At 33.6% G+C, this 15,515-nt stretch overlaps 1 protein-coding gene across 5 annotated transcripts in view; it reads left to right on the top strand.

The window, feature by feature from the left end:
* Ralgapa1 (Ral GTPase activating protein catalytic subunit alpha 1) overlaps positions 1–15,515 on the top strand; it is a 170,704-nt gene that overhangs the window by 46,068 nt on the left and 109,121 nt on the right. For all 5 annotated transcript variants that reach the window (XM_019208871.2, XM_019208868.2, XM_033765133.1 and 2 more), the window contains 5 exons: positions 4,658–6,199; positions 8,002–8,126; positions 10,077–10,293; positions 11,363–11,539; positions 14,178–14,330. In XM_019208871.2, coding sequence (XP_019064416.1) covers positions 4,658–6,199; positions 8,002–8,126; positions 10,077–10,293; positions 11,363–11,539; positions 14,178–14,330 — 2,214 coding nt within the window. The remainder of the gene's footprint in view (positions 1–4,657; positions 6,200–8,001; positions 8,127–10,076; positions 10,294–11,362; positions 11,540–14,177; positions 14,331–15,515) is intronic.

Below are 15,515 nucleotides of genomic sequence, written 5' to 3'. Positions count from 1 at the left end.
CTGGTTAATTGATTACGTTTCTTTCTTGCTTAGCATGTGTGAGACCCTAGATTCAGTTTTTAGTACTGCAAAACAAAACAAACTCCTTTTAATTTTCCTTCCTCACCTCCTCATCTTTTTTTTTTTGGTACCGGGGATTGAACTCAGGTCCTTGCGCTTGCGAGGCAGGCAGCAGAACCACTGAGCTAAATCCCTGGCCCACCTCCTCATCTTTTAAAAAACCTCCTCCTCCTTCTCCTCCTCCACCTCCCCCCCACTTCCTTCTCCTCCTTTTTTTTGTTTTTTTGGTTTTTTTTTTCAGACCGGGGCTCATTTTGTAGTTTAGGATGGCCTTGAACTCATGGCAATCCTCCTGCCTCAGCCTCCCAAGTGCTGGGATCACTCCTGGCTTGAAAAGGATACTTCTTTAAGAATGGAATTTCAAATTTCAAAATACTATACTATATTTTTTGGCTATCTCTGTTTTCCTTCATTATGTGTAGGACAGTTTAAAGGAAATAACTTTATTTTACCTGCATCGTGTAATGCTGTATGATATATAATTTTCTATATAAGCAGAACATGGTGGTGAATCAGTCCTTCAGGAGGCTGAGGCAGGAGGATTACCATGAGTTCAAGTTGAGGCCATCCTGAACTATGTAGCTAGAATGTGTCTCAGACAAACAGAAAAATTTGAAGCTATCAGAAATGGCAGTATGTAGCATACTCATAAAGAAAATACTGTAATTTTCTTAACATATAAACCTTTTATTTGGTCATTTGCTATGTTCAGAATTGATAAGTCATGAAAACAGATGAAATAGAGTAGTGGGCTAAATTTTAGTAGTTTGAAATTTAAATTATCAATTTAACTTGATTTATTGCTTTTAAATCTTCACTTATGAGTTCAGTTACATAGACACTGCTTATAATTACCTACATTAAAGCACACACATTAATTGAGCTTAATAGTTTTAAAAGATGGAGAGTTTTTTATTAGCACCGATGCTCTGTACTTCTTACTCACCTTTAAGGTATATTGCCATTGTTGCCAAACAGGCAAACTGTATAAAATTGTCTGGTACTTGGCTGAAAAAACTTGTTTCAAAATGGCAATAGTTTCCATGTAAACAAATATAAATGATTTTCAAATTTAGGAGCCATAAAAATATTACTGACAGCAAATATTTATGTTTGACCAAGAAAAGTGTTCAACTTTGGTAAAAGGAATTTGAGGTACTTGGTTTGGTAAATCATTTCAGAAATTTCTAAAATTTTCCATTGATACAGTAGTATTCTTAAGGGTTTTTTTTAATTCTTTTTTTTTTCCCCTTGAATGGGTTTGATTTTTACCAATCAGTAGCTACTAATTTTTTACTTTTAAAAATGCTTTTCTTCTGCCAGTTTTTATTTAGGTCATACTGTCTTGACAAATCTTTCAACCAGTTGAGATAATATGATGAGCAAAACAAAATCCTCAAGATACTTATAAATTCTAGTGGAAAGAAGTATGTTTTATTTACACATTGCGTTTTAATTCACAGCCTACCTTTCAAACTAGCAAAAGAAACCTATCACTGAAACAGAATATTCAGGAAATTTTAATATAAAAATAATTTCCAACAGTTTAATACTAAGGAAGCAAAGAGATAAAACATAACATTTCTATAAATTTGTAGGCTGTGTAGGAAGTAGTTTTTCAATGTTCAAACACTTCCTATTTGTTAAAAACATTTTTATTTTGCCGATTAAATGGTTTCTTTTTCAGTTAAAATAATTTGAAGGCTTATGTTTTCCAAATTTAAAAAATAACCAGCATAATTAAATTGTCTTAAGGACATTTTGATTTAAACCTCATGCCATCATAATTTTTAGCAATACTATATAAAGTTTTTAAGTCATTTTTCTCTGTACAGTTTACCAGTATTTGTTTTGTTTAGGACTTGATGTCCTAAGATTTTTATCTTTATAGAAATGAATCATTCTTCTTCTTAGTTTCTTAATAGTACAATTAATTTTACCAACTTTTTAGCTGTTTAGTCTTTTTTTCCTCAATAAAGTTTAGGTATATTTTTTAAGACTTGTTATAGTCAGTTATACTTAATTCAAGTGCTGGCCTTAGTTTCCTGTCAGGAGTTACTGTCTTCTTTGATTTTATACAGTAAGTGTTGTCATGTGCCTGTGTCTTTAGTATGACATGCCATTTAAAGCTTACTTTTAAAATAATTGTTTAGTTTTAAACTCTCCAACACTATGCTACTAGTAGAAAAATACTTATTTGGATTTTTTTTTTAAAAGCACTTGCCCTCTTAAACTTGCACAGCAGTTTTAGATACTCATTTCTGAGAGCAAAATTTTAGGAAGAAAGCACAGTCTGAAATAATGTTAAGTTTCTAATATGAAAGATTTCTTATATGAAGGTTTTCTAATATGAGGACTATGAGAAGAAAAAAGAAGTAGTCTTTCTTGGCTTCTTTAGAGTGAAAAATTTATAAACTGCTAATAACAAGGACCCAAAATTAAAACTAATATTGTACATTCTCTGAAAGGTCATGTTTGATGATCTCATTAAATTTAATGTTTGGAATTCTTTATTTTAAACTTAAATAAAATTCCAACTATAAAATCCTTAAAATTTTGTATAGTAAAATTATGTCATCTTTATTCTTTGCTGGCTCCTTTTTATGGAAAAAAACACATGAAAACCTGTTGAATATAGTATCTATCCTCAGAGCAGAAGTTCTTATGACCTGTTATGGGAGGGATAACAAATCAAAATATTTCTGTTTGTCAAGATGCCAAATATACATTAGTTACCTGTTGCAGTAACAGTGAGTGTAAGTGCATAAAAGTGAAGTTTGCAAGGAAACTTACTTTTCATTTAGAAAAAGTTCTAAGTGAAGTACATAAGAAAGGAAACCAATGTAATTTTTAAAAGTATTGTATTCCGCTCAGCTTAATGACAAAGTTTGTTTTGACTTCAGGAGATACGTGTATTTGACCTATGTCGGGAACCTACACCTGTATCTTTAAGAATATGCTAGAATCTTAGCACAACAGAAACATCTGTTGATTTGAACATAATACAAAGTAGGTCTTTTGGAGCCTCTTACACATAGTGTAATATTAATGAAATAGCCTAGACTGTCTCCTTTCATACATTACATCTGTCTGAAAATACTTTGAATGTCAGCTCTCTTTTTTTCACTGAAGAATCTGGAGTAACTAAACCTAAGTTCAGTACCTAACACCAATAAGAAATTACTTTGTAATCATGGATAAATCACTTTTTTTACTCTGAATCTAAAATTTTGATTATGAACAGTATTTCATTCAGTTACAGTTTTGTGAGTTTTACTTTTGTATTTCAAAGCAAGTAAGTAGCGTTGGCTATTTTACTTTGTCCATTTTTCAGTATTTTGCTGGTATCTAAAAAGAAAGTTTTTTTTACTCTTAAATAACAAATGACTATGATAGGTCAGTGGCCATTGTACTTAACTTCTAACATTCCTCTTTGAAAATGTTTCTATTTGAACAGCTAAATAATATTCCATTTCTTGATTTTCAATTTTATAAATATTTTTGAGGATTTATCATATACTGAATGCTTAATCCTATTATGTATGCTTAGTGTTCCAATTTTGGAACAACATGTAGCCATGGAACATAATAAAAGTTTTTGCCTTCAAATTCTTGTTCCTTGAATTTTTCTAGGTAACATATATAAATTTCATGCACATAGCCAAACAATTGCAACTTTTGGCATAAGTGGGTTAATATAAAAATAATGCAGGGATAGAGAATACTAATGCTACTTGTCAAACTTTAATGATTACATTTGAAAAAGTAATTTTATCTCTGGGAAGTTCTCAACTTTCCCATCTCTCAGAGAGTTAAATTGCTAAATGTCCATTTTGATACCAGAATATGATTCTTAAAAAGAGATGTAAGAAACTATAGATAGCTGTTAAAATTGATAGTTGTTTAATGGAAAGGGCCAATAATAGCCAGGAAAGGTATCTTTTACCAGAATTAACTAATGTTTTTGTTAAAAGCAAAAAAATTAATTTATTTACTATATTGACTATTTGATGGCAGTGAATACATTTTAATACTAGAATAAAATGAAACACTTCAGTATAATAGTTTCCTGATAAAGAGAATTTTAGGAAGAGGGTGAAATTTTTCATTTATAATATCTGACCAATCAGATGAGCAAGATATGAAGAAAGATGATGCCCGTGGCTGCTCAGGTTGGAAGCAGAGGAATTTATAAATTTGCAATGGGATATTTAGGTCAGCTTTATGTGTTAAGATCTATTTTTATGCTTAGAACTTAAGTAGGAAGAATTGAGTAACAAGTTTGAATTGCTTGATTTATTGGCACAGTTCTATCTTAAACTGCACTTCCAAATGTTTCATCACCTCACTGTTTCTGTGCATGTTAACATTCTTAAAAGTATTTTGGTAGTTTTCTAATTCATTGACACTATATGCTGTATTGGCTTGTGCCCATCCGTTTTTAAAAAAACAGATTCATATTTTTAATTGATTTTCTTTCATGGAACTTACAAAATCTCAGAATTTTTTTATTTTAAAGCATATGCTTACTCTATGGTTGACATTAATATTTTATACTCATATAGTTTCTACTCTATATAATTTTTCTTTTTCACAGATATTGATGATGCCCAAATACATCCCCGCTCGACTAGAGTCAGACATTTTTCACAAAGTGAAGACACTGGAAATGAAGTTTTTGGTGCCTTGAATGAAGAACAGCCATTGCCTCGAAGTAGCAGTACTTCTGACATCTTGGAACCATTCACTGTTGAACGAGCCAAAGGTGCAGTTCCTGTCATTGACAGTTCATCCCGTCATGCACCAAGCTTGCAGAATTCCACAGAGGCTTCTTCAATAACTAGATCCACTGAAAGCCACATCACTGATAGTAGAGAGTCTTCTCTGGAAGTTGGTGATAGCATATATGACCATCTTTGTCACTTAATAGGTCCAGTAGAACTTGCAGATTCAGCTTTTGAACAAATCCAGTACATTGACCTTGAAGGAGATGATGATCTTCTTTCTTCCCTGAAAGAATATTTTAAGGAAAACCAGGAAAATTATAGTAAAAATGAAATAGGAAAGGATACAGCTTCTCAGGAAGTGATTATTGCAGTAACTAAGGATGAACGATCATCCTTAAATAAGTTAGACTATAGAGATCGAGAAATTAAACCAGAAAGTAACCTGTCTTTTGTTGGGACTCCTGAAAGCATACAGTTTCAGAAAGAACCAAATGCACCTGCTTTCATGAGTAATATTATACCTAGTCAGCCAGATAGTTTTATGAGAACACAAACTTCTGAAAAATCTCAGCAACTATACATTGACTCACCGTCATCAGAGCCTAGTTCAGATAACCCTTGTGGTAAAGAAAAAAGGAAATACTTGTATAGACAAACAGCCACAGAATTAGATGCCTGTGTAGATGTAACACTAGTTGAAAAGCTTAAGGGTGTTCAAATTAATGAAAAAATCACTGTCCCACTTGTGCATGCCAAGAAAACTACACTAAAAGCACCTGTTAATCGCAGAATGCCTCATGTCTCAAACACTAGCAAGCTTTCTCCTACTAAAAGGAGCTTGTCTGAAACAGTAACTCATAGAGCCAAAATCATGAAAATTGCTGCTAAGAAACGAAATAGTGTTCATGTTACTTTTAGACCATCTACTGAATCTGTTCAGTTTTATAATCCTCTGGAAAACAAAGAGGCTCCATGGAAGATGAGACTACGGAAGCTCAGTGGATTTAGTAGTAGTAGTAGTAATAATAGTAGCGGTACCAGCAATACGCATATCAGCTCAGCTAGTGGTACAGAGCTTGTAAAACCTGGTGTGTACAGGCCTCTGGATGCAATTAGCACAGCATCAGTTAGTAGCAAAACAGTGAAGGAATCTACAGAGATTCCCACCACCGTATTACAGAAAGAAGGAACTGCAAGTAATCAGTTAGGTAGTCGTAGTACTCTCAGGTCATCAAGTCATGAGGCAGGACTCCAGCAGGGCTCCCTGGGTGGCGTTTATAAAACTGTTGTACATGCTCTTTCGAAGCCGAAGGCAAATGTTTCCCCACAGAGGCAGAACAGAGTGCCACCAGAGGCTCCACTGAGGGATCTGTACAGTCATGTAATGGGCTATTTTGGAAGGAAAGCTGCAGGTGAGCACTAACAGTGTGCAGAGCGCAAAAGGAGAAAGACAGCACCAGTTTGGCTTAATGCAACTGAAGCAAGCTATAAGCAATCAAAAAGCTTTGGGATGGTCACTGCTTTCTCTCTGTTTGGTTATGCATGCGCCTTTCCCCAGCTGTATTTTTCCCAGCATAAAATATTTATTTAAATTACTAATTTCCCTTGTAAGGCGTTTAGTTAAACCTCTTTGCTGCTGAACAAGATAGGAAAGAAGATAAAGAAAAAACTTAATAACCTTTCAAAAGCTACCAAAATCACATATTTTTCTGTGTGTGCCATGTGAGTCTTGAAGTTTGCTGAGGAGTTATACTTTCTCTCCTGCCACCTATAGTATATATTTAAAAGGGTACTAGCCATATGTATTGAATTTATTTATTTGTACTGCATATCTGTTTGGTGTATTTTTTTTTCTTGTTAGAAAATTAATTTGACATGTAACATAATAGAAATCAAGGTCCATTATAGTTAACATTTTTTTGTTTTGGTACCAAAATCTTGCAAGGCAGGCACGGTGCCACTGAGCTGAATCCCTGGCCCCTATAGTTAATTATCTACAAAGAGAAAATTATTATCTTGATTCTCAAAATGGATATAATCATTTTTTATTTAAGCCATTTCCAAATATGCTATATACTTTTAGTGTGGCATTCATTTATATAGAATGCAAATCATGTGAAAGTTATCATTCCTTTTTCTGAGATTTTAAATTTGCATAAAGGTTTCCTGATAGGTAATCATAATTTAAATATGGGACCTCTGTGGATAACTACAGAAAGAAAGCAAGATTATGGTAACTTTTATATTGATTCAGAGTTAAAATAGCTTTAAAGATACAGAAAATTACCTTTCAGCAGTAAGGTAGGTTTTGATTTTATTTGTTTTAACATGGTTTTGTTAGCATGATTAACAGCGCTGTAAAATGCATCTTGCATTGAGCCATTAATGCCACCTGAGGGCAGTATTTTACAGCTTAGCAAAGCCTGGCCAGTAATATAAAGATAATGGTATTTCACAATGAGCTTCTGACCAGTGTATGTTTTTAATCTGAAATGCTTTTAGTTCATTAGGAATATAAACAGTGCCAATTTGCTTTTTCATAGTAGAGAAATTAACTTTTCAATAGCATAATAGTGACAAACAACATATGTCTTCTATAAGTTTCACAAGTTGAAATTTTTAGTGTAAATCATAATGTAATCACATAAAAATCAAAATATTATGGTGGGGTTTTTTTAAGCCTTTATAGGAAAAAACCCTCTTTTCTTATTCTAAAATTAGATTTTATAGTGGCAAGAACATTGTATCAAAGCCATAGATTTTTTTTTAATAAATATGCAAAGCACTGCATTTGTGTGCCATTGAGACTTGTACAGACTGAAGGGATACATTCCTTGCAAATATTTTTTGCAATTACAGATATTTAAGGCTCTGAAAGGAAGTACACAGGCAGGAAGAAAGATAAATATACCAGTTTCTTTATAGGCAATATTAACCTGACTTCAACTAGTGCTTATCTACAAGCTTTCTTGCTACTTAGGGTTACACTGAAGATTGACTAACATCTGCTTAGTTAAATAAAGTAAACATCAATTTACTAATTCTTAAATCTAAAAGGAGGGAAATTATTTATAAATGCATGTTTGGCAAATCATTGATATGGCATAGGTACTTTGTTTTGTTTTGTTTTATTTTTTGGTTTTTGGTTTGCTTCACATTTAGAAAATGCAGTTAAGTTTTTCCTCACTATATATAGTTATTTATTTGCTTTTAGTCAGTAAAGAGGACATGAGCCCCAAACTGCCTCCTCTTAATAGTGATATTGGCAGCAGCAGTGCTAATGTTCCTGACTTGATGGACGAGTTTATAGCAGAACGACTGCGAAGCGGTAATGCCTTGGTAAGTTGTATTTTTATTTTACTTATTTGGTTTAGAGAGGAAGGTTAAAAGAACTAAAAATATATGCATCTGTGTCTGTATATATGTTTCATGTACAGTACATGTGGAAATTTTTATTCAAAACAGCCTTCCCCCAATTTAACCCCTTTTTTAATTAAAATCTTTTAAAGTATATTTTATAATATAATTTTTATCCGAAGACTTAAAACAAGCTCTTAGTTTTCACCAAAGAAAGATCAGAATACCTATTTGCTCAAATAGATATGGGATATACAGTAACTTCTTAGTGTCCATAGCTTGGGCTTACCTTGGTACCAGCTGCTAGCAAAGATAACAGACCTAGGCTGGCTCCCATAGTTTTGATAGCATAAATATTATACTGGTTAATCATTACAGATAACTTCCGAACAGATTTTAAAGTTATCTTTGTTTTAAATGTTGAGATTGTGGCAAAATGAAAATAAAAGCTATTTCATGTTCAAATGGAAAGGGGTCAGAGGAATGGGGAGGGGTAAGGAGAGGAAGGGGAAAGGGGATTTTAAAAAGAGAATGAAAGGGGAAAATGGGTAAAAAGCTTTTATAAATGGAGAGGGCAAGAAGAATTGAAGGAAAGGGAGGGTAATGGGAAAAAAGAATGAAGTCATTGTGTGCAGGTACAAATTCCCTATGAGGAGGTGATCATTATGTATGGCACATAATGTACTGATTTAAACGAATTTAGAGGAAGTCAAAGCTGTTTGCTATCCCTAATAATGCTTAATTGTTAGGGAAGTATAACTGTATGTGGAATTGGTCATGTTACATTTGGGTCTCAGTGGCTCTTGTGTTTCACTTCTTTTAGTTATTTTTTTCTCGAACAGATAAAATGATTGTGAGATTGTTACAGAAGGGTATCTTTGCCAACATTCTTCCTTCTTTCCCACTCTCTCTTCTGTTTGTGTCTTCTTTTTCCACTTAAATACTTTGTTCCTTCTACTGTTTAGCTTATATTCACTCCATGGATCCTAACAAAACTATGAGCCTCAGGCCCAACCACATCTATGAGTACTACCTACTCTAACCAGAACAGTAGCACCGATCCATACCCTTAGATTGTTCAGTAAGTGTGCCCTCCCCCAGTGAGCGGCCTATGTCTCAGCACTGTTTGTTATGATTATCTTGAAAATTAAAGGTTTCAGATACTCAGAATGGAAATTTTTTTTTAATTTTTATTAGTACATGTTTGCAGTACATAACGATTACATAAATTATGGGGAACTGGTACATGTACATAACACATCTCAGCTCTTTGTTTCCCCCTTCCCCTCTGCTCCTCCCCCTTCTTGCCAGGATCATGCTCATGTATTTATTTTATAAGTATAAGTTAATTATCATAAACACAGATTAATAGTCAGAATAATGGGGCCCCCCAAAATAAGACAATTATACTAAATTAAGGTACACTTTTAGATACACTTTCCATTCTTGTACAATAACTTTATTTCCCTCCTTTTTTCCTCTTGCCTGTCTTTTATTTTGCACTTTATTTATATATTGCATTTCTCATGTAAGAAAAACCATATAATATTTAAGCTTATGTATCTGATTTCCTTCACTTAACGTAGTCTCAAGGTACACCAATTTTTCTACAGATGACTCAAGTGTATCTCTCTTTATGGCAGAGTAGTACTCCATTTTATATAAATACCTATTTTATTTATCCATTCATCTCTTGATGGACATATAGGCTACCTCAAAGATTTAGCTGTTATGAATTGTGCTGCTATAAACCTAAGTATGCATTTATCACTGTACTGTCATGTCATTTACTCTTTCAAAAAGATACCTACCTAGAAGGAGAATTGCTTGGTTGAATAGAATTCATATTTGTAGCTTTTTTAAGGAATCTCCATACTGTTTTTCATGAAAATTCTTTTTTTTTTAATGGTAAAATGTTTCTTGAATTTTTAGAATATGACAAGAAGAGGAAGTAGTCCAGGCAGCCTCGAAATTCCTAAAGACCTCCCTGATATTCTAAACAAGCAGAACCAGATGCGCCCCATTGATGACCCAGGCGTGCCCTCTGAATGGACTTCTCCTGCTAGTGCAGGGAGCAGTGATCTTATCAGCTCAGATAGTCACTCGGACTCTTTCAGCGCTTTCCAGTATGATGGCCGAAAATTTGACAGCAAGTATCTCGTATCTGAATAGCATGTTTTGTATTGATTGTCTATTCAAGTCTGACTTACGGTTATATAGCCATCACCTTCCTATCCAGTGTTACTCAGACAGTGGTTCCTACATAATTTGATTTCACTTCTCAGTGAAATTCCAAAGGAAGTTTTAGGGAATATAAAAATATAAAAAGGAAAATAATTTGGTATGGACTTGATTTTAAAATAAAGGACAGGTCATGATTTTGAGTTTGTACTGTTTCATGCACTTATATTTGGGAACCATTGACTAATTATGAGAACTACAGTTCTCAGAACGTTTCTTGAATAAATTGTTCCATGTTAAAATTATATCTGAGCTGGGTGTGGTGGCACACACCTGTAATCCTAGCACTCGGGAGACTGAGGCAGGAGGATCTCTGTGAGTTCAAGACCAGCCTGGGCTACATAGTGAGTTCCAGGTCAGTCTCAACTACATAGTGACACCCTGTCTCAAAAAACCAAAAATAAAAAAATAGAAATAAATAAAATTACATCTGTGATATTACCTGGTGCTTTATTATGACCCCATAGTGGTTTCTGCGGTAATTCTGTTGTACATGGCAGTTAGTGAAGAGCATCAAAATTAAAACCTTGGGAATCAAGTTTGTGAAAAACTGGGAGATGCATTAGTAAATTGAATGTTTCCTCTCTTCATGGGTTAATTGTATACCACCTTGATCTCAGATGAATATCATTTAAGAGAAAGATTATTTTACCATATGTCATTTTTTGTATATTGCTGAACTAGAGATTATAAAATACTTAAAGCATTAAGTGTATTATCAACTCAAAAAATATTTGTCAAATCAGTGGTGCTGTACTACGTGTCCTCTGTCTCTTTTCATTATTGTTAATAACAAAACTATAGGAATCTTTAAATATCATTCTAATTATAATCTTTAAAATGTTAACATTGTTTGCAGTTGCCTGAGTAAAATAGATGTAGAGGAAATGTTAATGTTTGGTCATTTTGCTGTGTCTCTTTTATAAATATTTTTGTTTTATACCAGGAACTCATACTAGCATTTCTTCTTTCTGTAGACTTTAGCTTTGGAGGTGACACTGGAATTGCATCCTCTGCTGAGGTGGATTTAGCCTCTAGCCATCATCAGAGTGCTGAGGAGCAGGAAGTGGCTAGTCTAGCCACACTTCAGATAGATTCTGAAACAAACAGCCTTAATCAACAGGCTTTCTCTGCTGAAGTTGCAACTGTTACTGGTAAGGTACTTGAGGGGATTTGTTTTTTCAATTTCAGTTTTTAAACCTCCAAAGAACCTAATTAAGTTTTTGAGAAGTCTTAAGTATTATTTATATTACATAAAGTACTCAAGTATTGGTTTCCCCCTCCCTTGTTAAAGATGAGTAAAAAAATTATTAAAATATGGCAGTTTCTTGACAAGAAGTCTTTGTAATTTTCAAAGGGCCCTTTGAATGCCTAACATTCACGGAATATTGTCCAATCCCTGGTACTCCTTCCCCAGTAAATCAGTGGAGTAGTTTGTGCATTTTGTAGTTGGCTAGAACTTGCAAGACTGGAGTATATTTCTGAATTAGACATTTCTTAGCCAATTCAGATGGATGAAATTAGTCCAGGGGAATATCAGATAGGCAGGAATTCATTCTGTATTTTCACAGTCTGCCTCCTCTTCTCCTAAGGGATAGAACTTTACATACCCAGTTGCAGAATAGATTTGAATGAAGGGTGGGGGCCAATCTGCTTAGATCCATAGGCCCATAAATACAGGATTTAAATAATTCAAAGAGAAATAAGAAAATTCTTATTTTATAATAAATACCCTTTACTCTCACTGTTCTTAAAAATGTAAATGAAGATATTTACATGATTACTAGTAATCAGAGAATGCAAATTAAAACAACAATGAGATTCCACTACACACATATTAAAATAATTCAAATTGAAAATATTTCACAGTACAAAGTACCAAAAATCTCATATACTGCTGATGCGAATGCAAAATGGTAAAACCACTGTGGAAAAATATGGCAGTATCTCTTAAACATTAAACATTTACTGTACCACTGTTCCTGATTTCTTATGTTGGACATTGTATGTGAAAGTTCATAGCAGCATTATTCATAGTAGCAAAAAATTGAAAACAAGCTGGGTGTGGTAGTATACACCTGTAATCTCTGCACTTGGGGAGGCTAAGGCAGGAAGATCACAAGTTTGAGCCCAGCAAGGGCAGCTTGGCAATTTAGCAAGACTCTTCTCTGAACCTAAAACAAAAATGGAGTGGGGGGTAGTTAAGAGGTAGCTCAGTGCAAAGGCTCTGACTTCAATCCTTGATACCACCCAAAAAAAAAAGAAAACTGAAAAACTGAAAATAAAATGTCCACTGGTGAATAGATAAATTGTATATTAATTCATTAAATATTTATTGGGATAATATTTAGCAAGATGAAAGATAAAAGAATGAAATATTAATATATGTAAGAACATATTTGGCTCTCAAAAGTTAAATACAAAAAACTATATGTCCATTTTATGTGTATGAAATTCTGGAGAAGACAAAACTACAGTGACAAAACAGATGAATGTTTACTTGGGATTCTGGCAAGATCTGAAATTGGGGACAGCTTTTTATGGTCTTGGTATTATATTTTGATTTTGGTATTGGTTACAAAACTGTACAACTGTGAAATTTATATAACTTGTGCTTAAAACTGGGTGAATTAAGAAAATAAATGTAGAATTTCGTGTTCCACTGTAACACAAATTTTAATGCCATCAAAACTAAAATTTTTGGTTATCTAGAAATATTACTAAACTTTGAAAAGGGGTGGAATTTTACAGTAGGAAGAATAAAATGCTTCTGGAGTGTTCTTACTGATTTAAAGATCCACTCCATAACCCTTCCAGCCTGAGACTTTTATCCCATAATATTTGTCTCTGTCTTAATCTGGGGACTCTGCAAAGAAAAAACATACAGTAAAGGCCAGAAGTGTAATTATTTGTAATAAATATAAGCACTTTACTTTCTGTGCCTAGAACATAGTAGTTGTAGGTGGATTATAGATAGATAAGAAAGATGCATCTAGGGGCCAGGGATTTAGCTCAGAGCTTCTGCCGCCTGCCTCACAAGCGCAGGGTCCTGAATTCGATCCCTGGTACCAAAAACAAAAAACAACAACAAAAAGAAAGATGCAGAAATTTGAAAATATTACTAAGAAGTTTTGGTCTTATGCTGAGGTCATTGAGAAGTCTTGAATAACTGTAAATGAGGAAGTGACGTGATCACATTAGGTTTTGGGATGTTTTACTGTCTCATGGAGATTGGATTGGAAGAAGAAGTAGAGACAAAGGAAGACTGGTTGCTGGAGGCTGCTGTGAACCAAGTTAGCAGTGATGGGGTGGATGAAGCAGCAGGGACTCAATGATAGCTCCAACTCTGAATTATATGAAGTATAGTGTCACTGATGGTTCCTGTTATCTGAGATGTCCATTTCTGATTTCAGACTAGTCCCATGTTAAACATGAGATGATATTTCTAGATACAGAAGCTTGTATAATATTATGATTTTCTTGACTTCTTGGCCAGTTTACCACCTGTGCTGTCTTTTGATGTTTTCAGTCTGTTTTATTTCGTTGTTGTGGTGTTTGGAATTGAACCCATGACCTTTGCACTGCACTACATCCCCAGCCCTTTTTTAAATTTTGAAACATGGTCTCACTAAGTTGCCTAGGCTAGGCTTGAACTTTCAACCCTCAGCCTTCCAGAGTTCTGGGATTATAGGCGTGCACCCTCACACCAGCTTTGGTGTTTTTAAGTATTGTATTTTAGAATAGGCTGTTGAGTGTACTCTGCATAGTAACTTTATGATATTTCATTTATAGGTTCAGAAAGTGCTTCCCCAGTTCATTCCACTCTGGGATCCAGGTCACAGACTCCTTCCCCTTCCACACTGAATATAGATCACATGGAGCAGAAGGATCTACAGCTTGATGAGAAGCTCCACCACTCTGTTCTTCAGACACCAGATGATCTAGGCAATATTTGGAAATTAAATATTTGCTACTTTTCCTTTCAAGGCATAAATGTCAGGAAATCATAAATCTTTGAATTTTTCTAAGCCTTTAGGAAATTTGTTACTATATACTTTTTCATTTCTGCTCAGATTTTGTCATAGTTAATTAGTCTTAGAATTATTGATTGTGTTAATTTTTGTGTTGTATTATGGATTATTGATATGGTGCTATTTCCCAAAATAGAAAACACATAATTTGGTTTTACTTGTTCTTAATATTATATTGGAAGATTCTGCTGACTCACAGGAGCAAGTACATATCACTTGTTAATCACACAGAGAAACAGTTTATCAAATCACAATTTTTTGTTGATTTTGATTGTACAAATATATCGACTAAATTTAATTAAAATGATACTCCATATTTTTATTTTTGAGTAAATGTTAAAAAATGAATTGGGGAACCTCAGAAACCACAAGTTTAAAAGAAGTTACTTTTGCTAAATCCTGTATAATGTAACAAGCATCAGATAGACATTTTGCATAGTTGATAAGATATAATAAATGATATAAAAAACCAGTTTTCATTGTTAATGTAGCACATTCACTCTCTGACCAAAGGAAGAAATGTGAAGTCTTTCAAAAGAGCTCACTCGTGCAGTAACCTTTCAGTTACACAGACCTGGTTTCCTGGTTTATAGATTCTGACTTGTTCTTTATTCCTTAATCTTCATGTTTCTGTTAGTTTACTGTTTTCCCCCATTATTTGGGAAAAAACTCAAACTTACAAAGTAATTCACAGATAATAAATCAAACACCCATAAGTTATTTACATAAATTCACCAGTTGTTAATATTTTGCCTCTATTTCCATCTGTATCACACATGCATATACATACACCAAAAACTCTGCCATTTGGTTTCCCTCCTAAACCATTTAAAAGGGAATTACAAATATCAGACCCTTCATATCTAAATACTTCAGTGTTCTATCCTAAGAAAAAAATGTTCAATTTCTATATAACTACAGTGTAATGGTGTTGCTTATGATACTGAACATTAATACATTATTATTATTATTTTAATATATAATAATATTTTCATAGTTGTCCCAATATTGTCCTTTATAACTGTCCCACACCAATGAAGTCCACAATTTACTCAAGCACCAAGTAGTGTTGTTTGCCTTTTTTTTTTTTTTTTTTTTT

This window comes from Fukomys damarensis, unplaced genomic scaffold (assembly GCF_012274545.1).
Source record: "Fukomys damarensis isolate Sample0158 unplaced genomic scaffold, DMR_v1.0_HiC HiC_scaffold_17, whole genome shotgun sequence".
In the NCBI taxonomy this organism is placed as follows: Eukaryota; Metazoa; Chordata; class Mammalia; order Rodentia; family Bathyergidae; genus Fukomys; species Fukomys damarensis.
The sequence above is the reverse complement of the archived record's forward strand: the minus strand, read 5'-3'. Positions and strand labels throughout refer to the sequence as shown.